Source organism: Bos indicus x Bos taurus, chromosome 4, assembly GCF_003369695.1.
Source record: "Bos indicus x Bos taurus breed Angus x Brahman F1 hybrid chromosome 4, Bos_hybrid_MaternalHap_v2.0, whole genome shotgun sequence".
In the NCBI taxonomy this organism is placed as follows: Eukaryota; Metazoa; Chordata; class Mammalia; order Artiodactyla; family Bovidae; genus Bos; species Bos indicus x Bos taurus.
Window position 1 is genome coordinate 710,119 of NC_040079.1, and position 22,940 is coordinate 733,058.

The following is a 22,940-nucleotide window of genomic DNA, read 5'->3' on the forward strand; positions in this document are numbered from 1 at the left end:
CCCTGCTTCATTCCATATTCAAAGGCCAAATTTTCGTGTTATTCCAGGTGTTTCTTGACTTCCTACTTTTGCATTCCAGTCCCCTATAATGAAAAGGACATCTTTTTTGGGTGTTAGTTCTAAAAGGTCTTGTAGGTCTTCATAGAACCGTTCAACTTCAGCTTCTTCAGCGTTACTGGTTGGGGCATAGACTTGGATTACTGTGATATTGAATGGTTTGCCTTGGAAACCAACAGAGATCATTCTGTCGTTTTTGAGAGTGCATCCAAGTACTGCATTTCAGACTGTTTTGTTGACCATGATGGCTACTCCATTTCTTTTGAGGGATTCCCGCCCCCAGTAGTAGACATAATGGTCATCGGAGTTAAATTCACCCATTCCAGTCCATTTTAGTTCGCCCCTCCTGACCTTGAACGTGAAATAGCTCCTCTAGGCCCTCCTGTGCCCGCGCAGCCACGGCTCCTTGGACGTGGGGTTGCTCCTCCTGGCCGCCACCCCTGGCCTCGGGCATGGGGTAGTTCCTCTCAGCTGCTCCTGTGCTGTCGCAGCCTGGCACTCTCGGCTGCCGCCCCTGACCTTGGACATGGGGTAGCTCCTCTTGGCCTCCGCCCCTCGGGCATGGGGTCCTCCTGGCTTCTGCCCCTGACCTCGGACGTGGGGTAGCTCCTCTCAGCCACGCTATGTGCGCTGTTGCAGCCGCCTGCGCTCTGTGTATGTATATATATATATATATAAACTTAAAAGAAAGGTTTCAAGAAAATCTAATGGATGTTTCTCTTAGAATATATTTACAATGCTGTCCACCACAAACCAAATTTAAAAATGATTCCATTATACTGCAGACTGGAAGTGACTTACAAAGGGTGTTCCAAAACACATAGGAAATGTCTCTGCGCATTTCCCTCCGTGCCAGCCTGCGTGTAGGGTGTTTCCTGTGGGTTTCAGGTGGGTCCTGGAGGCCTGGGGCCTCGGGCGGCTCAGCTGCTGGCGGCTGACCTGCTGACCCCTGCCTGCACTCGGCTTTCTCGTCTGTAAGGTGTGGGGCCGATGCATCCCAGTGCTGCTTCAGGTCCCTGCTTTCAGGGTATTTGGGGTCAGAGCGTGACGTGGAAGCTCCATGTGTTCTGAAGAACATGCTATCTCGTTTCTCCTCCCCGACGCCACCCACAGCACTGACTGGGGTTCCAGAACCCCACGCACTGTCTGAGTCCCGGCCGCGCAGACTGTCCACCCCGCCGGCGACGGTGGAGACCCTCCCTCAGGGACAGCAGGGCCCCAGCCACTGGTGGCAGGCAGGTTGGTTTTAGCAGCGCTCAGAGGAGGGTCAGTGGGCTGGTCCAAGAGGGAGGCAGAAGGTTGAGCTCCACAGCCAGTCGGGCAGCTGGGCAGGTCACTGCCTGGATCCTCCGGGCTTGGCAGAGGCCCCAGAAATCCAGGAGACGCTTGCAATACTTCAGATGACTTTCTGCCGCTCCAGTGGGGCATCTCGGCGTAAGCACGTGTAGTGCCCGACCGGCAATTGCCCACCAGCCCGGCCCGGCAACGTGCTCCTGATAATTAAACGGGCCGCGTGTGAAAGGCTCTCCTCTGCTGCGTCCCTGCAGTGAGACCATGTGAACAACGGAGGCGCCTTCACCTGCAGCCGGCAGATGCACCGTGTGAGGCCCTGGGCCCTGAATTAGCCTTTTGTACCCAAGGCAGTGATTTGAATGCTTGAACCTCCACAGGAAGCTTGTCTCAAAGGGAACAATTCCCAAATAAGGGCTAATTAGGGCCTAAATTAATTAGAAGGTGCGGTTTGAAAAGAGGTTGAGGAGCAGAGTCTGTCATTTCAGACAAATGGGACAGAGCGGGATAAATGGGGCCCCACTAATATCTCACTCTTCCCAGAGCCCCCCTTCCCCGCCGTGTTCTCAGGAGGCCCCCGGAAGCAGCCCCACTGGCCTGGTGGCCCCACCGCCAGCACCTCCGGCCAACCAGTGCATCTGCCCCTGGCGGTCCCGTCTCTCCCCTGGAAACCAGCCCTGAGTGCTGAACATTGAATGGTCACCGGACCGTCAGAAGCAAAGCTTCACATCACAAGTGTGACAGTCTCGGGCTGAGAAGGACAGAAAGGCGGGGGGTGGGGGTGAGAGGGCGAGCTGGAAGGCAGCCTGGAAGCCACGCTGCACTGGGCTCACCTTTGCGTTTGTGGTTTTCACGATGAGCTGCTTTTTGTTTAAAACCATTCCTTTCCATTAGGCTTCCCTGGTGGCTCAGATGGTAAAGAATCTGCCTGCAATGCAGGAGACCCGGGTTTGATCCCTGGGCCGGGAAGATCCCCTGGAGAAAGGAATGGCAACCCACTGCAGTATTCTTGCTTGGAAAGTCCCATGGACAGAGGAGCCTAGCAGGCAACACCCCATGGGGTCACAAACAGTCAGACACAACTGAGCGGCTAACACACCACACACTTGTTCCTTTCCGAGGGTTTCTGATCCTGGCAGCTGCTCGGAGCTGTGCCTTGGGCTCGGCCAGGGCTGTCTGTCCATCTGTCTGTCACCCCCTCACGGTCTCTCTTCTCTGCCTCCCTTCTCGCAGACGGAGTGTTCGGACGGTGTCAGGAGTTTCCGGCTGTGGACGCGCTCCGCTATGAAGTGTCGCCGGGGGTCCTGCAGCACCTGACAGCCACCCTGCAGAAGCTCTCCCGCACAGGTGGGTGGGCCCGGCCCATCCGCGTCCTCCCGGTGCCGAGGCCTTAGACAAAGAGCGGGTCAGCCAGCCAGCGGCGGGCAGGGAGAGGCGGCCTGGGTCCCTCCCGGCAGCTGTGGCCGATGCTGTGGGTCAGTGGCAGTGGAGGGCTGGCCACTTTCCCAAGAAGATGACCACACTTCTGAAGCCCCAGTCCCAGTGTCTCAGCCCCGCCGCCTGGCTCCTCAGGGCCAGTGGTCAGGTGCGCGTGGCCTTGGCTGAGGCCTAGGATCAGGCGAGAGCAGCTCCTACAGAGGAGGGGAGTCTTCTCCAAAAGATGTCATGCATTCACGCCCAGACCCCAGGGGTCTGCACTGTAGGTTTAGCTGCCGCGGCCGCCCAGGCTCCATGGCGTCCTGTCTGCTGCCGACCCTCGGCACAGGCTCCTTACCTGTAGATGTGGGCCCAGGCTATGGAGCGTGCATGTGGGCCCATGGCGGCCTCCAGCCCCGTGTCCTCGGTGGCCCCATGTCCCCTGCATGAGTCTCAAGGGAACAGAGGTGATGAGCCCCCGAGCCCCAGAGGATGCGGGGGCCTGGAGTGCTGGCAGGAGGCAGTCGCTGGGCTGGCAAGCAGAGAGCGGGTCGCCTCTGGTCTCCACCACTCTTAGCAGCAGCAGCCGGGCCCAAGGTGGGTCCCGTCCTGGAGCTGCAGCCGCTGACCCCAGGGCCCGCTGTCTGCAGACAGCGTGTGTGTTGGGGGCCATCAGCCCTCCATGATGGCAGCCCCAGCCCCTGCCAACCCCCTTTGGATTGGCTGCTGCCTTTGGTCTGCGAGCTTGTCAGTGGAAGTCATGGCAGGTGGTGTTGAGTGGAGCAGTTTGGTGCCCTTCCACCTCGACGACCCTCACCCCACAGGTCAGGGAATAGGGGGCGTCCTGTTGCTACGGAGCTAGCTACCGAGTTCATGCATTCCAGACCAGGGAGCAAGCCCAGGACGGCTTTGATCACTGGCCTTTAAGCCCCAGGGTGTCTGGTGGACGCTGTGAAGTTCGGGGTCTTCTGGTGTTAGTATCAGCTGAGGGCCGGTCCAGTGGTCACTGGAGAGTCTGCTGATGTCCTTTCCTGGTCAGAGGCGTCCCTTTAGCGGGGCCTAGGGGCAGACGGAAGGATGAACATTGGCTTGTGTAGCAGGGCCTTTCCTCCAGGGCCCCTACCCCCACCCCGCCATTCCCGGGCTCTGATCTGTGAGGTGAAATTCCTCCGTCTGGAAAGTACAGGAGGGGCCGTGACTGTCCTGCTGCCTCGGTGGACGCAGGGCTCTCCTGCCAGGCAGGCCCTGGGTGCTGGCGGAAGGCCGTCCGGTCCACTCTGGGAAGACTGCAGTGGCTACGAAGCCCCAGGTCTCTGCAGTCCCTCTCTCATGGTCAGCGCTCCGTGGTGGCCACATGCCTTCCCCTCAGTGCTGAGTGCCCCCGCCTGGGCCATGCCTCCCCCAAGCGGTGCCCCCAGCGGTCCCGGTTGGAGGCACACAGCGCCCAGTGCATTCCTGATGTGCAGGGCCTCTCCTGAGCTCTCAGAGGAGGCCGGGCCCATGGACTTATTCCTCGTGACTCCAGGCCTTCTGGAGCATTGGCATAGTGTGAGCCTGTCATGGGACGAGGAGGCTGCGGTGTGTCCAGCTCACTTCACAGAGGCCCCGTGTCCCTGTGTGTGTGGGCCAGCGGCAGAGAGCCATGCTCTGGGCCCGGGTCGGCAGGCCCGCCTGGCCCATTTCCATCCGTCCCCTTTGTCTCACACTCTGGCTCCATGCCCACAGGTGTTCCTGCTGCTGCAGAGCGGCCCACACACAATTCTTCCGCGTGCTCTGCTCTCACGGCCCGGCCTCACCGTCTGGGCCCGCCGCAGCCATCCAGATGCGGGCGAGACTCTGTGTCCTGGGAAGGTCTGTGGGCCGCAGGACCACCACCTGGGGGTCAAGGTTCCTCAGGAGAGGGCGGGTGCCCTCCCCTGCAGAGCAGGCTGCGGGGCCCCGTGTCTCAGCTGGGTCGGGATGGTCCACACCCGCATCCAGCACCCTTCCCATCGCAGCCTGATTGCGGGCTCAGACTCTGGGCTCCTTCCAGAGGGAATTCGAGACACACGGAGGGTGCTTCATGGAGGAGGCAAAACAGACAGGGAAGTACGTTTTTAAATGCGTAGATGTCCTTGTTGAGAGCAGTTTTAGATTTACAGAAAGGTTGAGCAGAACGAGTAGAGCTTGCATACCTGCCCCCCCGAAAGGCTCTCTGACCTTGGGGTGGCACCTGGATTGGCACTGGGCGTCGGTATTTATGATCAGTGCATGCCCATGGCTCACTCTAGGGTTAACTTTGTCCTGCACATTCTGTGGGTTTGACAGGCATGTGATGTCACGCAGTGCCGTTCCGGGTCTGGGTGGGGAAAGCTCGCTGCCCTAACGGCCCCGTGTGCGCCTGGTCATCTCCCCCACTCCCCGAGTCCTGACAGCCACTCCCCTTCCCACTGCTGTTTCCAGAACGTCAGTTAGCTGGGATCAAGCAGTGTGTAACCTTTTCAGACTGGCTTGTTTCACCTAGGCCTGTGCTTTGAAGTTCCTTCCATGACTTTCGATGGCTTAATAGCTCACTTATTTCTAGCGCTGAATGACAGTCAGCTGTCTGAATGGACCAGTTTTTCAGTTGACCCACTGAACGACGTCTTGATTGCTCCCAACCACTGGCAGTGGTGAAGAGAACTTCTATAAACGTCCATGTGCAGGGTTTTGTGTGGACAGGACTTTTGAACTCCTTTGGGTAAATACCAGATCTTACCGTAAGAGCACATTTCGTTTTGTAATTGACTGTCTCCAAGCAGCAGTGTGGCCGGTGAGGGGGCGGGGGTGGTGGAGGACTTACCAAAGCTCTTAGAGGTGCAGTTTCTTCATCGAGTGAATGTGGACGTCAAAACAGGGCCATCGTGAAGGTCAAACGATGACATCAAGTAAAGTACTCTAAACGTGTTATAAAAGTACTTCCAAACGTTGGCTATTATTCATTTGATGCTCTGTCCCGATTTATGGAGCTTTTACCCAGTTCACCGGAGAAGGCAATGGCACCCCACTCCAGTACTCTTGCCAGGCTCCTCTGTCCATTGAATTCTCCAGGCAAGAATACTGCAGTGGGTCTGTTCCTTTCTCCATGGGATCTTCCCAACCTAGGGATCAAACCCAGGTCTCCGCATTGCAGGCAGATTCTTTACCGTCACCAGGGAAGCCCAAGAATACTGGAGTGTAGCCTATCCTTTCTCCAGGGGATCCCCACCTGCCAATGTAGGAGACGCAGGTTCGACCCACTCCAGTGTTCTTGCCTGGAAAGTTCCATGGACAGAGGAGCCTGCTGGGCTATAGTCCATGGGGTCACAAAGAGTTGAACACGACTGAAGTGACTTGGCGTGCATGAATCAACCAGTTTATACCCACCTATTTCTTTTCCAGTGGGAATTATTGCAGAGTTTCTGCTGAGGTGGTTAGCTCTGTGCATTGACTCTAATGCCAGAAGGGCAGCCATTTCTCACAGGACACAGGTATGCTCTAGCTCTTTCCTCACATCAGTGGTGGTGACCATGATGATTCAGGTCGACTCACTGACAGGTGAGGGTGGCCGTGCCTCAGGGGAGCCTGTCTAGACCGCCAGCAACGGGACAGGCAGGATGTGCCCTCAGGCCTGGAACAGAACCCATGTCCTTCCCTGATCCCAACTCAGCCGTCCTTGGACACCCATTCCCTCTGTGGAACTCCTCCCCCTCCCCCAGAACACACCTGTTTTTTTAAGCTTTATATTTTCTTGGGCTCCAAAATCACTGCAGATGGTGACTGCAGCCATGAAATTAAAAGATGCTTGCTCCTTGGAAGAAAAGCTATGACCAACCTAGATAGCATATTAAAAAGTAAAGACATCACTTTGCTGACAAAGGTCTGTCTAGTCAAGCTATGGTTTTTCCAGTGGTCATGTATGGATGTGAGAGTTGGACTATAAAGAAAGCTGAGCACCAAAGAATTGATGCTTTTGAACTGTGGTATTAGAGAAGACTCTTGAGAGTCCCTTGGACTGCAGGGACATCAAACCAGTCAGTCTTAAATGAAATCAATCCTGAATAGTCTTTGGAGGGACTGATGTTCAAACTGAAGCTCCAATACTTTGGCCATCTGATGCGAAGAGCTGACTCATTGGAAAAGACCCTGGGAAAGATTGAAGGCAGGAGAAGGGGGACGACAGAGGATGAGATGGTTGGATGGTATCACCAGCTCAGTGGACATGAGTCTGAGCAAACTCTGGAGATAATGAAGGACAAGGAAGCCTGGTGTGCTGCAGTCAATGGGGTCACAAAGAGTCAGGCACGACTGAGCAACTGAACAACAATTTTGTGTTGAGGTGTAGCCGATTACCAATATTGTAACAATTTCAGGTAAACAGCAAAGGGATTCAGCCAGACATATACATGATCCATTCTCCGTGAAACCCTCCTTCCATCCAGACTGACACTTAACACTGAGCAGAGTTCCCTGTGCTTTATAGTAGGTCCTTGTTGGTTATGCATCTTAAATAAAGCAGAGAGCACCTTGTTATTAAGTTATCTTCCACCAGCCAGTCCCAAGCAGGTTACGCTCAGTGTCTTGGGAGCCACATGGGTGCCTCCCACAGAAGCTGGAGCGGTTCTGCTGGGCTTGGAGTCCTGGCGGGGACAGCATTTTGGCTTCTGCTGCTGGGCCACCAGAGGGCGTGTTGGAGTGCCTGGATGGGCCCAGCTGCTGTACCTGGTGGCAAATTGCATTTCCTTGTGTCTCCAAGGCACTGGGGGCTTTCCCGGTGAGCCAGGAGATGTAGACGTGAAATAAAGTTTCATAGGCTTGGTTGAAAAGCAACATCGTGGGGACACTTGTGGTCTCCTGAACTGCATATCCTAGCACTTTCTGGAAACGATCTTGTGTTTCTCTCTGGACCTGTCTGCCCGCTAACGCTGTAGCTCTCTGCCCTCCATGCCTCTCCCCTCCTGGGCCAGCCCACTGGAGGTGGCGGCCCCAGGCCTTAGGGGTAGACTCCTGTCCAGACTCCCATCTCCCTTGGGTGTGAGGCTCAGCTTCTGCAGGTGAGACCTGCAGTTCTTGTACGCTGTGATGCTGGTTCCTGGGGAAACTCATCCTTCTCTTTGTCGGGGGTTGGTGGTGTCCTGTTTTCACCCTCTCGCGTGGAAGACCTCAGGATGCAAACTCCCTGCCATCCCGTGGGCTCGGCCGCGTCAGGCAGAGTGGGCATGCGTCTCCCCTGCCCCGCTTCTTCACGGCCACACCCAGAAACACAGGCCTGGTCCCAGCGAAGGCGGCTGCTGGCAGGGCTGTCAGGAGCCTTCCTTTTGAAGAAGGGAAATGGGGCTTAATTGTGCAACATAAATACACACATGAGAGAACAGAAGATGTTCACGTTTATTCACTACTCTTGTCTCCTGCTGGCAACATTGTTTCGTGAGTGGATACATTGTTCTCTCATGTATTAAAGTTTTAAAAAACGCATTTCACTTCTGACACTTCATTAAAATTCAGCATGTAGATGTCACTCGTTGGCACCTAATTTGCTGTCATAAAAACAACTTTGGATTTACTTCCTGGCAAGAATCTCCTGATATATTGAGCTGTATGTCAAAAGCAAGAAACAAAAACGCAAAAAGTAAGAATCTAACACAATGTCACATTTCCTTAAAAGAGAATGAGAAGAAATCCCCTAATGAAACGGAGCAGAACGCAGGAAGCCAGCGCGGGCGGCAGAGGAGGCCCGGCGCGAGTGCGGCCCGCAGTGCCGGGGCTGCGCGGGGCGGGGTGGGCGGCTCCCGCCGGCAGCGGGCTGAACTTTGACCCCTGCTTGGCAGCTCCCCAGCTGCTGGTGCCGAGAGCCGTGGCCCTTGCCTGTGTCGCGCCCTCTGCGCTTGCGCACTTGGCATCCCACCTGGGTGCCGGGTCTCTCGGTGAGTCTGAGCTGCAGTCTCCCCGGGACCCGCGTTGACTCCCGAGCCCACAGGAGCCGAGTCACTGCCCTCTGTCGCTCCGTGCGGCCTGCTTTCCCGTTGCTGGCAGTCCTGCTACTGCTCCTTCTTTTCTTTCTTGCCTCCTGGCAACTTGTTACGGGATTTGATGCCTATAGTCTTTCTTTTTTTGCCCTTTTAAAAAATGTGAACTTAGTTTCCCTGAACATTTAGAAAGAGGCTGGGTTCCTAAAGCTTTTCTAACTCTGTGGAGCTCACCCTTCTGCGTGTGTGTGTGTGTGTGTGTGTGTGTGTTTTGGTGCAGTGTCAAAAACACGTGGCAGGTCACTTTTTTATCATCGTGATAGAATTTCATTATCGTGATAGAACTGACAGGCCACACATGAACCCTTTGGAGGTGTATAGCTTAGCAGTTTTTAGTGTGTTCAGATATTCATCACCACTGTCCAATGTCAGAAACTAAACCTCAGCGACGACTCAGTCCTCACTCCATCTCCCTGCCCCGCTGCTCCTGGCTACCCTGATCTAGTTTCTCTCTTAATGGATTTGACTGTCTTAGAGATTTCATACAGATGAGTTCATGCAAATATGACCGTTTTGTGTCTGGCTTCTTCCCCTTGGCATAACGTTTTCAAGCTGTGTTCATTCTGTGGCATGTATCAGTTCTGTGCTCACTTTTAAGGCTGAACAATATTCTTTTGCCTGGATATACTGTATTTTGTTTCTCCATTCGTCAGCTGTGAAAGTGCTGCCTTCAATATGCCAATAAATCTGGAAAACTCAGCAGTGGCCACAAGACTGGAAAAGGTCAGTTTTCATTCCAATCCCAAAGAAAGGCAATGCCAAAGAAGGTTCAAACTACTGCACAATTGCATTCATCTCACATGCTAGCAAAAGTAATGCTCAAAATTCTCCAAATGAGGCTTCAACAGTACATGAACTAAGAACTTCCAGATGTACAAGTTGGATTTAGAAAAGGCAGAGGAACCAAAGATCAATTAGCCAACATCCTTTGGATCATGGAAAAAGCAAGAGAATTCTAGAAAAACATCTGCTTCTGCTTTATTGACTACACCAAAGCCTTTGACTGTGTGGATCACAACAAACCATGGAAAATTCTTAAAGAGACAGGAATACTAGACCACCTTACCTGCCTCCTCAGAAATCTGTATGCTAGTCAAGAAGCAACAGTTCGAACCAGAGATGGAACAATGAACTGGTTCCAAACTGAGAAAGGAGTACATTAAGGCTGTATATTGTCACCTTGCTTATTTAACTTATATGCAGAGTAGATCATGTGAAATGCTGGGCTGGATGAAGCACAAGCTAGAATCAAGATTGCCGGAAGAAATATCAATAACCTCAGATATGCAGATGACACCACCCTTATGGCAGAAAGTGAAGAGGAACTCAAAAGCCTCTTGATGAAAGTGAAAGAGGAGAGTGAAAAAGTTGGTTTAAAGCTCAGCATTCAGAAAACTAAGATCATGGCATCCGGTCCCATCACTTCATGGGAAATAGATGGGGAAACAGTGGAAACAGTGTCAGACCTTATTTTTGGGAGCTCCAAAATCACTACAGATGGTGACTGCAGCCATGAAATTAAAAGATGCTTACTCCTTGGAAGGAAAGTTATGACCAACCTAGATAGCATATTAAAAACCAGAGACAGTACTTTGCCAACAAAAGTCTGTCTAGTCAAGGCTATGGTTTTTCCTGTGGTCATGTATGGATGTGAGAGTTGGACTGTGAAGAAAGCTGAGCACCGAAGAATTGATGCTTTTGAACTGTGGTGTTGGAGAAGACTCTTGAGAGTCCCTTGGACTGCAAGGAGATCTGACCAGTCCATTCTGAAGGAGATCAGCCCTGGGATTTCTTTGGAGGGAATGATGCTAAAGCTGAAACTCCAGTACTTTGGCCACCTCATGCGAAGAGTTGACTCATTGGAAAAGACTGATGCTGGGAGGGATTGGGGGCAGAAGGAGAAGGGGATGACAGAGGATGAGATGGCTGGATGGCATCACCGACTCGATGGACATGAATATGAGTGAACTCCAGGAGTTGGTGATGGACAGGGAGGACTGGCGTGCTGTGGTTCATGGGGTCGCAAAGAGTCGGACACAACTGAGCGACTGGACTGAACTGAACTGAACTGATATCTGTAACTGTTGCACATTCTTGGTAGCTTGCCCACTGGTCTCTAGTAACAGCTGTTGTCTTAAAGGTGATTGCATCTAATGTTAGTTACACATTCCTGTTCTTTTTTTTGTTTGTTTTTGTTTTTTTTTTTTTTTGTTACTATTTAATGAGATTTCTTTATATAATCCTTTTAATTTCAGCTGTTTTTGTCTTTAGAGATAAACCATGTTTCCCATAGCATATTTTTGAATAATGCTTTTTAAATCTATTCTAAGAAGCTCTGACTTCTACTTGGAATGTTTAGCCCATTAACATTAATGCAGTTACTGATTAGATAGGATATATGTCTTCTATCTCCAGTTCCAAAGAAGGGCAATGTCAAAGAATGTTCAAAATATACAACTGCACTCATTTCACATGCTAGCAAAGTAATGCTCAAAGTTCCCCAGGCTAGGCTTCAACAGTATGTGAACCAAGAACTCACAGATGTTCAAGCTGAATTTAAAAAGGCAGAGGAACTAGAGATCAAATTGCCAACATCCATTGATTCACAGAAAAAGCAAGAGAATTCCAGAAAAACATCTACTTCTGCTTCATTGACTATGCTAAAGCCTTTGACTGTGTGGATCACTACAAACCATGGAAAATTCTTAAAGAGATGGGAATACTAGACCACCTTACCTGCCTCCTAAGAAATCTGTATGCTAGTCAAGAAGCAACAGTTAGAACTGGACATGGAACAACAGACTGGTTCCAGACTAGAAAAGGAGTACTTCAAGTCTCTATATTGTCAGCCTGCTTATCTAACTTACATGCACAGTACATCATGTGAAATGCCAAGCTAGATGAAGCACAAGCTGAAATCGAGATTGCCAGGAGAAATATCAGTAGCTTCAGATATGCAGATGATACCACCCTTGTGGCGGAAAGTGAAGAGGAATTAAAGAGCCTCTTGATGAAAGTGAAAGATGAGAGTGAAAAAGCTGGCTTAAAGCTCAACATTCAATAAACTAAGATCATGGCATCTGGTCCCATCACTTCGTGGTAAATAAATGAGGAAACAATGGAAACAGTGATGGAATTTATCTTCTTGGGCTCCAAAACCACTGCAGATGGTGACTGCAGCCATGAAATTAAAAGACTCCTGCTGCTTGAAGAAAAGCTATGACCAACCTAGACAGCCTATTAAAAAGCAGAAACATTACTTTGCCAACAAAGGTCCATCTAGCCAAAGCTTTGGTTTTTCCAGTATTCATGTATGGATACGAGAGTTGGACCATAAAGAAGGCTGAGCACCAAAGAATTGATGCTTTTGAACTGTGGTGTTTGAGAGGACTCTTGAAAGTCCCTTGGACTGCAAGGAGATCAAACCAGTCAATCCTAAAGGAAATCAATCCTAAATATTCTTTGGAAGGACTGATTGTCACACAAATTATATTTTTATACAACGTCTATCTTTCAAAACAGGTTCATAATTATTGCCTTGTGTAGTTCCTTTTAATTTGGGAGCAAAAAAGTTAGATCCACAAAATATACATGTTCTGTCGTTTACATTGCTCACAGTTATCTTTTACTGTGCTCGTGATTTCTTCATTGGGATGACTTATTGTCTAGTTTCCTTTTGTTTTGTCTGACGCACTCCCTTTAATATCTATTTTAGGGAACATCTACGAGCAGTGGATTCTCTGTTTTGTTTGCCTTAATTTTGAAAGATAGCTTTGCTGGGTATAGAATTCTTGACTGACAGTCTTTCCTTCAGGATTTTGAATATGTCATCTCACTGCCTGTGGTCTCCACAGTTTCTGATGAAAATTAGCTGTTGACATTGTTGAGGATCCGTTGTATGGGAGGAACTGCTTCTCCTGTGCTTCCAGGATCCTCCCTTCGGCTTTTGTCAGTTTGATGCTGACGAGGTTCTCTTTGAGTTTGTCCTACTTGGAATTTCTCAAGCTTATGGATGTCTAGATTTATAGCTTTTATCAAATTTGGCGGGTTTGGGTCATTGTTTAAGTATTCTTTCTGCCCCTCTCTTTCTCCTCCATCTGAGACATCTGTTATGTGTATATTGGCACATTTGATGATGCCTCACCAGCTCCGTTCATTTTTCATCATTCTCTTTTTCTTTCTGCTCCTCAAGCTGGATAATCTCAACTGACTATCTGCAGTTCAGTTCAGTTCAGTCGCTCAGTCATGTCTGACTCTTTGCGACCCCATGAACTGCAGCCCGCCAGGCCTCCCAGTCCATCACCAACTCCTGGGGTTTATCCAAACTCATGTCCATTGAGTCAGTGATGCCATCCGACCATCTCATCCTCTGTCGTCCCCTTCTCCTCCTGCCCTCAATCTTTCCCAGCATGGGGTCTTTTCAAATGAGTCAGCTCTTTGCATTGGGTGGCCAAAGTATTGGAGTTTCAGCTTCAACATCAGTCCTTCCAATGACTATACTCAGGATCACTGATTCTTACTCTGCCTGCTCTGACACTGTTGAGCTCTTCTGGAGAACTTTTCATTTCATTTTTTATAAATTTTAACTGAAGACTTTCTATTGTTTTTTAATATTATTCTTATCTCTTTATTGATATTTTCTATTTGATGACTCATTTTCATGAATTATTTAGACATGGCACCTTTTGGGTTTTTGAACATCTTTAAAATAACTCCTTTAAGCTCTCTGTCTAGTAACCTCAGCATCCAGTTCCTTAGGGACAGTTTTTATTATTGTTTTTCCCCTCTATGTGTGAAATGTACTTTCTTATTTCTTTGCATGTCCCCAAAATTTTCATTAAAAACTGGATATTTTAAATAATACAGCCTGGCAACCCTTGAGATCAGATATTCCCCCCACTCAAGGTTTGTCGTTGTTCCCATTTGTTTAGTGACTCTAGTAAACCAATGCTCTTAAGCCTGTACTCTGTGTCACGTGTGGCCACTGAAGTCTCTGCCCAGCTAGCTTAGTGGTCAGAAATGATGGGACCAGGTCCCTTGAACACCTGAAACCAAGTCTCTAGGCCTTGCACTTCTGTGTGTGCTGGGCAGGCCTGCATTGTTCAGCCAGGCAGTTGGGAGCTCTGCCTTGGCCTTGCTTCCTACCACCTCAGAGCCTGAAGGTCACACAGAGGTGAGCTTCTCGTGGCTTTCCTGAGCACGTGCCCCATCCTGCACATGCTTGTGGCCATGCTGAGTCCCAGGACTATGGAGAGCTCTACAAAGCCCTGTGGGTGTCTCGTTTCCACGTTTCTCCTTTACAGCTTCTGCTTAGTCTGCTGTTTGCCCCACAGTTACCCCTGCCCTCAGCTGCTGAGCAGCTCGGTACACCTCTAAGTGTTTTCAGCAGCTGCCCTGGGGATGAGGCTTTCACACACGGTGAGCTGTGAGTAGACTTAATAAAGACACGACGGCTCATCTAGGGAACCACAGGCAGGTCAAGTAGCGAGGCTGAGAAGGAGCTCCAGCCCACCCTGCCCTGTCCCACGGCTGCCAGCCTTCCGTTTCTGCTGCAGCTGCTCAGTTCCAGGCTATGGCGGAGCTGGAGAGGCTAGTGGGAACAGGGCAGGTTACAAAGCCGGTCAGTTGAGGACTTGTACTGAGAATCAGCCATATTTCTTGAGTAACTGCTGCCTCCCCACCGATTCATGCCAGCCTTTGATTGCCAGAGTTTTGAAAAGGCTGATTCTGACCATTTTTGATGGTTTTCTCATCATTTTATTTTATGAAGAACTGACTTTTTTACTATGTCCAGAGCTGGCTTCTTGAGGTTTCTCATCTCCAGTCCTTTTTCTGGACATCGTCTTGGGGTTACCTGTCCTTGGAGATGACTTCACTTAGATTTGATTTAAATATGCTCCTGGATTTTGCTCACTACCTAGTCCCTATCTCTACTTTTATGTGGCAGTTGGGGATTATCTAAAACATTGCTGCCATCGCCACATCCATCTTCCCAGGATCAACTGATCACTGAACTGATTTATATCCCCCCCCCCCCAACCATGTATATGACAGGATATGTGTCCTCCCTCAGTTGCCCAACATGGACATGAATGCCTGTTTAATGCATGGCCCTTTACTTGGTGGGAGTACCCACTGCATCACTCTGTATGCAGGAAGTGAGCCATTCTGCCTCCAGAGCATGTCTCAGCCTTGACCTCACACAGCATAACTCAGGAGGCCTCAAAAAAGAGGATGTCTGAGCCTTACTCCAAAGAGCCTAACCTAAATACTTTCATAGCAGGCCTGCCTTCAGCAGCTCTTAAAAATTCCCCTGGTGATTCTGATGTCTTAATATCTCTCTCTTTTTTTTTTTTTTCATATAAAATGGGACTAACAGTCTCTGAATTACCTAGAACTTATTTAAATACAAACATACAAATCACTTTTTCCCTATTCATGTCTTACATTTTTTATCTTAATGTTCTAAGATTTTCAAGTTGCATGTTTAATGGCATTTTACTCCTATAAGGTACATTAATATGGTATATTGTTATAATTTTCAAAGAATAATGGAGACTAGCAATACTTGGTATAGTACAGTATAATTTTTAGATAGTTACAACTTCAGTATTCAGCACAAGCTTTCTTTTTGCTGTAAGAAGAATATACCTTTTTATTTAGAAGATTAAAAAAAAAAAAAACAGAGTGATTGAAGGGTGTTCCCAGTGCCATGTAGTTGGATGTTGGTGCTAGAACTCCCAACAGCAGAGTGTAGAACAAGACTTCTCAGAATTCTGACCTCAGGACATCTTCATACTATTAAAAAGTATTGAAGACCCTAAAGAGCTTGTGTTTTTTGTGGGTTAGTGCTATCTGCATTTACTGTCTTAGAAATTTAAAAATTGAGAAAAATTAAAAAGCTACATTTTAATCCATTTTAAAATTAAAATAGTCATAATAAACTTGATACATAATAACCACAGAAGCTCTGTCTTCCGAAGTATTAAAGTGGTGTGATGCTTTGTTAGGCATTTTTGCATATTTCCTTATGGTTTGTCTTCAGAGGAAACAGCTGGGTCCTCCTGTGTGTTTCTGCACTCATGCCAGGCAGTCTTGGCCCACACAGCCCTGGAAAACTCCAGTGTAATTGAAAATACAATGAAGAGGAAAGCAGAGCCTTAGTATTTTATGAAAATAATGTTGACCTGTTTCCCACTTAGAGCCCCAGGGACCCAACGGAGGCCCTCAGGTCGCACTTTGAGAACAGCTGTAGAGAAAAGAGTGTGGGTCCGGAGTCGGGAGCTAGCGTCCGCTCCAGCTGTGCCCTCAGTGGGGTCCTGTCGGCTCGGCGCACACGTCCTGACAGCACGCAAGCTCTCCCGGTTTCTCTGCCTGTGAAACAGGGGCAGCCCTGCTCGGGGCATCACACCTGTGCAGGTGGCAGGAGTCAGACCGGGCAGAGGGGAAAGAGACAGGCGTGCCCTGCAAGAGCTCCAGGTCTGGAGGCAGCCTGTGAGGGCGTGGCGCTGGGCCTCTGTGCCCCAAGGGGCATCTGGACTGGACACGCTCTGCCCAGGAGGAGGTGCAGGGTGGGGCCTTAGGAAGGGGCAGTTCCGAGGCCCAGGCTGAGAGCTGCCGGCCGCCGGTGTCAGAGCCGAGTTTGGGGGCGGGGGGAGGGGAGGCCTGTGCAGCATGAGCCCTGTAGCCACCACAAGTTGATCACTCCTTTCTCAGAAGCACTTTGTGTTCACACGTTAACACCCCTGAAATCAGCAGCATGCATCTTATATCAATGGCGCATCGTCGTTTAACTTGCAGCATCTTGGCTTTTTCTTAGTAAGACTTAAATCGACGATTTCTTATCTTGGATGAAATGTAGTAATAGCATCTCATCGGGTTGCTCCTTAGATGAAGTCAGGTGGTGCTATTCTCTAAACACTCAGGAAACGCCCTTCCACGAGGGCGTGAGCGGGGCGGCCTGGGCAACAATGACCGTCCTCAGCTGGCTGAGGTGACCATCTCGTGGGCCAGTTAATGAATCTAGAGCGTTTTGCTAAGTGTCTCAGGAGCTAAAACGAAAAACCAGAATTGGGAACTCTGGTTAGCTGCTTGTGACTCTGAATGAATATATTTGTTCAGCTTTTTACAACTGGGCGCAAACTAGCACAAGCAGATCGTTAAAGGAAGGCAAAGGTGCGGGGCGTCTCCGCGCAGAGCATCTCCGCGCAGAGCGTCTCAACACCCAGCCCAGAAGCAGCGCTGGGCAGGGCTAACGTCTGCGCATGCTCGGCCTGCGCCTCCGAAGGCCCCGCGCCGGGGAAGGGCAGGGGAGTCTGCGCATGCTCTGTCGGCTCCAGCTCCGAAGGCCCTGCGCCCAGGAAGGGCAGGGGAGTCTGCGCATGCTCGGCCTGCGCTTCCGAACGCCCCGCGTAGAGGGCAAGCAGGGGAGTCTGCGTATGCTCTGTCTGCGCCTCCGAAGGCCCCACGCCGGGGAAGGGCAGGGGGGTCTGCGCATGCTCGGCCTGCGCTTCAGAAGGCCCGACGCCAGGGCAGGCGGGGGAGGGACCCCGCAGAACGGGGTCATGTGTCCCCTCCACCTGCTCTGGTGTTAATACTTGCTGTTCAGCGTCATTCTGAGTCAAGAAAAATTATTAGCATAGACTTTTATCATTCATCTTCATATTGTGCAATTCTGGTTTTAAATGCAAGTGGGTGGCACACTGGTTAAGAATCTGCCTGCAGTGCAGGAGACAAAGTTTCGATCCCTGAGTCCGAAGACCCCCCTGGAGGAGGGCATGGCAGCCCACTCCAGCATTCTTGCCTGGAGAGTCCCATGGGCAGAGGAGCCTGGCGGGTTACAGTGCATGGGGTCGCAGAGTCGGACAGGATTAAGCGAATGAGTACAAACATAAGAGCATATCATTCACACCCAAAACCACCACAATTATCCAACTCCACTTTACGGCTCGGACGTGCGTGCAGCTCGGAGATGTTAGATGGTGGAGAAGCTCTGCATCACTTCCGGATCCGCCTGATCCGCACCCTGGGCTCCCGATGGGCGCGAGGGCGTGGGGACTGTGGGCCCTACCGGCCCCTCCTTACAGGTCCTCACTCAGCATCAAGGCCGGGAATCTGGGAAGTCGCAGGAATCTGAGATGGAGCCCCGGGTGGTTTGTGTTTCTCAGAACACCGCTGCTTGCTTTATGCGTGGGAAGCGGTTATGGGCGCTACAGAGCTGGTCTCTGGGAGCCCCCTGGGTTCTGAGTTGGGGGTGTCTCCGAGTCCACAGTGTGAGCGGACCAAGAAGGGCAGTGGGCACACAGATGGGGCACCCCCCCCCCCCAAACAGTCACTGAGCATGTGTCTCTAGGAATGCTTGCTTCTGCCAGGGCCCACCTCCTAATTTCAGAGGCAGCATCTGTGGCTCAGAGGGACATCAGTTGTTTGCTGCGAAAGCGGCCCAGGTTTCACTTAGAACATAGATCCCTTGACTCTCTGATTCTGGGAGGATGTACTTCCTGGAGGAATGGGGGCTTGTGCCGTCCACCTGACCCCACGAGCCCCTGGAGGCTGACTCTGGGAAAGGCGTCTGGAGGTCTCGAGGCGGTTCTAACTGGAGGAGGGGGCGTGAGACAGGGGAGAGGACGCGCATCCCCTGGTGGGCTCACCAGGAGCTCCATGCGGGCCCGGTGGGGGTGGGGTGCACCGCTGGGGCTGAGCGCAGGCAGCGTGGGGGACAGGTGGGGTGTATGGGGCAGAACGCAGGGCTGAGGGTGTGTGGTGGGGGGCATGGGTGGGCGTGGCCATGGGGCCAGAAGGGCCTTCTTATCAGGGCTTTGCCCCTTGCCTATAAGAGCACCCTGGTCTGGAGCAGGTCAAGTATGTGGGGAGGAGACTAAGTTCCCTGCTGAGGCCACTGCCGGAGGATGGGAGTGGGCACAGGCCCACTCCTCTGAGCTGGAAAGAGGTCCCGGCTTTGTGAGTTTTTACACGTGGCCAGCAGGAGTGGGCAGCCATTGGAGAAGGCCCCCACGTGTAGGTGATGGGGGCCCTGCCAGACGGGCTGGTGGTTGACCTTCCCCTGACACATTTGTTCCTGACCCTGACTCTCTCCGGCATGGCTGAGAGCTTGGCCCAGAGCCACTGTGCATGGCTTGAAATCACACGCAGGCCAGGGAAGCATTTCAAAAATTAGCCAGTGGTCTATCAGGTATCCTTAGATTACATGGTTCACTCTAGATTAATGTGAGTTCTCTTGAAAAGTTAATTTTCTATTAAATGAGTCAAGACAGAGCAGAACAATTCTGTGTTTTAGTCTGGCTTCTTCTGGAGATGGTGGTGAGCATTAGTTTCCTCTATTAATGAGCCTTCCCACTTTGGTTTCAAAACCAGTGATGCCCTCGGACTGATCCAGGCGTTGAACGCTGGAGAGTGGTCAACTCCAGGGCGGTTCCTGAGAGGCTATCACATGCTTATTCCCAGCTGAGCTACCTCTGTTAATGGCACTGTGGAGGCTGTGCTTGAAAATGTGACCAGAGATCAATCTGCGTATTTAAATGTTCACTGAAGGAAAACAGTTTATATGTGGAAAAATATACGGCAATTTTAAGACATCTCAATGTGCCTTGGAGTTAAGTAAAACAATCAGGAAGCCTTTCAGTGAGAAGCAGCATTATACAATAAAGAATATGCACTATTTACAGACAATTATGAAGGCAGCTCCTGAAGAAAGCCTCTGGAGTTACTCTGAAGGTTGGCATTTCTGCATGCGTGATTGTGCTGTCCTCCTCAGAGGACTGTGTTTATTGGACAGTTTTTCAACTGCTGAGGTCTCAGAGGCCAGTGGAGGCCACGCCTTCCTGACTTTGGATCTGGGGTGAGCTGGAAATCCTGATTTAAATGATCAAGAAATAAAGATCACAGGAAGAAATAACCCAACAGGATGAGCCAGAAGCAGCAGCAGATAAAAGAATCAGATAGAACAGAAATCATGGAGTAGGGTGAACACTGCCTATTCAGTGTTTGAAATAATTAAGGAAAATGCAGCAGAATGAAAATGGAATGAGAGGTTAAAACAAAATTACTAGAACTTATGGAAACAGAAAATGTGGGCCTGGAAGCTAGAAACTCTGTGGATGGATCAGATGGCTGGTCAGGTGCCCATAAAGTGGGGGTTATTGAGGTGCAGCGTGGGTCTGGAGAGATGATCCCAAGTGCAGCATCCAGAGCAACAGGGGTGGAAACGTGCGGGGCTGGGGAAGGATGGACAGTCCAGGTGGCGTGATGTGTGAGTTCCCGAAGGGGTGGAGATAGGAATGGCGGCAGAGACCCCAGAAGGGCAAGAAGGTGCCAGGCTGTGTGTTGCTGGAAGTCACAGGTTCCCAGCAGGATGTTCCAAACCGGACAGTCAAGGTGGGATACATCGTAGTGGGCCAGCAGGACCCCAAGGTCCGAGAGATGAGACAAACTGCGTGGGGAAGGGTGACGTTCAGGCCGCGCCTAAGCATCAGCGGCGAGGGCAGTGGGAACAGCGGGGAGTCCTTCCAGACTCCGAGAGCTGACTGTCGCCAGGAACTGTATGTCCCCTGAAGCTGTAGCGAAGAGCAAAGGGAGAAATGACAAATGGAAACCGAACTCCCCACTAGCAAACCAGAGGCACGTCTAAAGCGTTTATCTCAGGAGCAGCGCAGGCCCCAGAAAAGATGCTGAGGTACAAGCCGAGGAGGAGCGGGGCGAGAAGGGACTGGAGCATCGAGACAGAGAGCTTTTGTGGGGCACCGCAGGAGGGGAGCGTGGAGAAGGGTGTGGGCGGACGGGGATCCCGTGACGTGCACCTGGCCCCGAGGAATGCACGCCAGCCAGGAGGAAACGGAGGCTGCTCAGGCTCACCAGAGATCCCAGAAGGTGAGGCTGAAATCACAAGATACTATTTCATTAACTGTTCAGACCGGCAAAGGGAAAGACTGACAGCCTCAAGGTGGGCCAGAATCCGGGGCAAATTGGAAATTCTTAGACGCCGCTGATATAACCCTTTCAATGCTGTTTTGGCAACGACAAAATGCAGTGATTGTGTGCAAGCCCTCCCTGAAGCTCCATGCGCAGGTGTTCCCGGCTGTGTTCTGGGCTCTAGGACAAGCCCATCCCTAATGGTCAGTGCCTCGTCCGTCCTGACAGCAGTCAAACGGGAGTGCCCGCAACTGCCCTCAGCCAGAGAGGAATTCAGCACCACAGCCGCTGGGAGACACTGGTGCCCGCATGTCTTGTCGCAGGGCTGGGGAGACGCTGAAGCACAGAGCGGGAGTGTACGAGGTCAAGAGCAGCCACTCTGCGTGCTGTTTAGGAGAGCTCGTGCACGCAGGCACAGTCCCAGGGCACGGGGGGCGTGGAGTGTGGGAGCTGGGCAGCGTCAGCTCTGGAGGAGGAGAAGAGAGGGGCACCCTCGGCAATGGTTCACTTCCTCCACAGGTCAGTGATGTCCTTGGGCTCTTCTGTAGGTTACTTTATTCCTCGGTGACCCCCTGAAACAGTTCATAATACAGAGGTAAAAGGCCAAATGAGCAAGCAAAAGACATTAGAAAGAGGGACATGAAGAGAAGAGCAGAAAATGAGAAATAGATGGAAAGGCAAGCATCAAGGAAACAGACAAACAGAAAGCCCGGTTCTTTGAAGAAGCACCTAAAACAGACCTCTGACCAACAGTAGTAATAAAGGGCACACACGCACTTATCAGGGAGAGGGGGCGTCGCTCTCAGTGGGCTCAAGAGGAAACTGTGAAGACTTGTTCTGAGAAATGTGAAAAAGCGACTTAAAAACTGTAAGCCAATAAAAGTGACTCCAAAAGGTCACTTTTGAATAGGCTTATAATTCTTAAAAAATCAGTAACCTAAATTTTCAGAAAGTTGTTTTTGAGGATTCCATGAGCGCAGTCTGCGTGCGCAGTGGGAAATGCATGTGGTCCCCAAACTGCGCTGTTGTAATGACTCCCCAGACCTGGGACTGGCTCCCAGCGGTGAGGCGCATGGCCGCTGCAGGTCGTTCCAGCCCAGCCACGGGGCACGTGGAAACCTGGATTCTGCAGGAGTCCTCGTGAAGCTGAGCAGTGGCCATCATCTCCTGTTTGGCAAGAAAGCCCTGAACCTTATATTCTTCTAGGTCCCTGTTCTCTTGAAACATCTCCTTTTTGGCTCTAAAGGACGTCTCCTTATTGGTGGGTTTTGCAACAAGAGCCTTAATTCAGTGAAGACCCTTCCAAGACAAATGCCTCTGTGTCTCTAAAGAAGTAGAAAGAATGGTCGAAGGAGCTCACTGTGTCCCGGGCTGAGGGTTGCTGAACCGAAAGGAAAGACAGTGTCCCAGCCGAACACCTTGGCGACCTCATCGACGTTGCAGAGGGGCGTCTCTACACGTTCTCTGCAGGTTCCCTTTGAGTGACGCGCCCTTGGAACATTTCAGATCCTGACCCCAGGGCAGACATGTGAACACCAGAGAGCTCACAGCTAAATGTTACCAGCCTGAAAAGAAGAGAGAGCTGCCCTGTGGTTACAACAGAAAACTCGATGGGCTTCTAAAGCTCCCTGCCCCGCCCTTAGAGCCGTGATTCCAGAAGCGGTGCGCGCTGCACCCCAGGTCCTCTGGGGCGCGGTTCTGAGAGAAGGTTTGCTTTGCACATTGCATTCTCAGTGTTTCCCCTGAAGGAGCAGAGCAGCCAGGAGGCCCTGTGTCTGTGGGGTGGGCAGTGCGAGTTTCCTGTGACATTTGAGGACTCCCAGTGTGTTGCTGTCTGCGAGGCCCTCGCCAGGCCCCCAGCCTGGCCTCTGGGGGACTCAGCAGCATGTCTGTCGGGGTGGGGGGCCCCAGGCAGGGGCACAGGGGCCACAGACCACAGGTTCTGCCCCATCAGATGCCGCAGAAAGACGGACAGTGAGCGTGAGGGGAGGGACTGAGGGGGCTCGGGGTCATCAGCACAGACTCACCCTCGACCACCGTGGTCCTGTGTCTGAGAGTCGACGGTGAGACTTGTAGGTGGCACCAGCTGTCTGCGAACGAGCCGGTTACCATGGAAACACAGGAAGGTGCTGACAAGACCAGTCGGGGACACTCTGCCTCGGGTCTCAGCCAGAGGGCGCCCTGCGGACGTGTGCCCTGGGGCCCCCCCAGGGTCCTCGTCACCCT

At 51.3% G+C, this 22,940-nt stretch overlaps 1 protein-coding gene across 1 annotated transcript in view; it reads left to right on the forward strand.

Moving 5' to 3' along the window:
- Positions 1–22,940, forward strand: part of PTPRN2 (protein tyrosine phosphatase, receptor type N2) — a 598,332-nt gene that overhangs the window by 143,559 nt on the left and 431,833 nt on the right. The window contains exon 3 of the mRNA XM_027538454.1: positions 2,581–2,694. Within this exon, the coding sequence (XP_027394255.1) occupies positions 2,581–2,694 (114 nt within the window). The remainder of the gene's footprint in view (positions 1–2,580; positions 2,695–22,940) is intronic.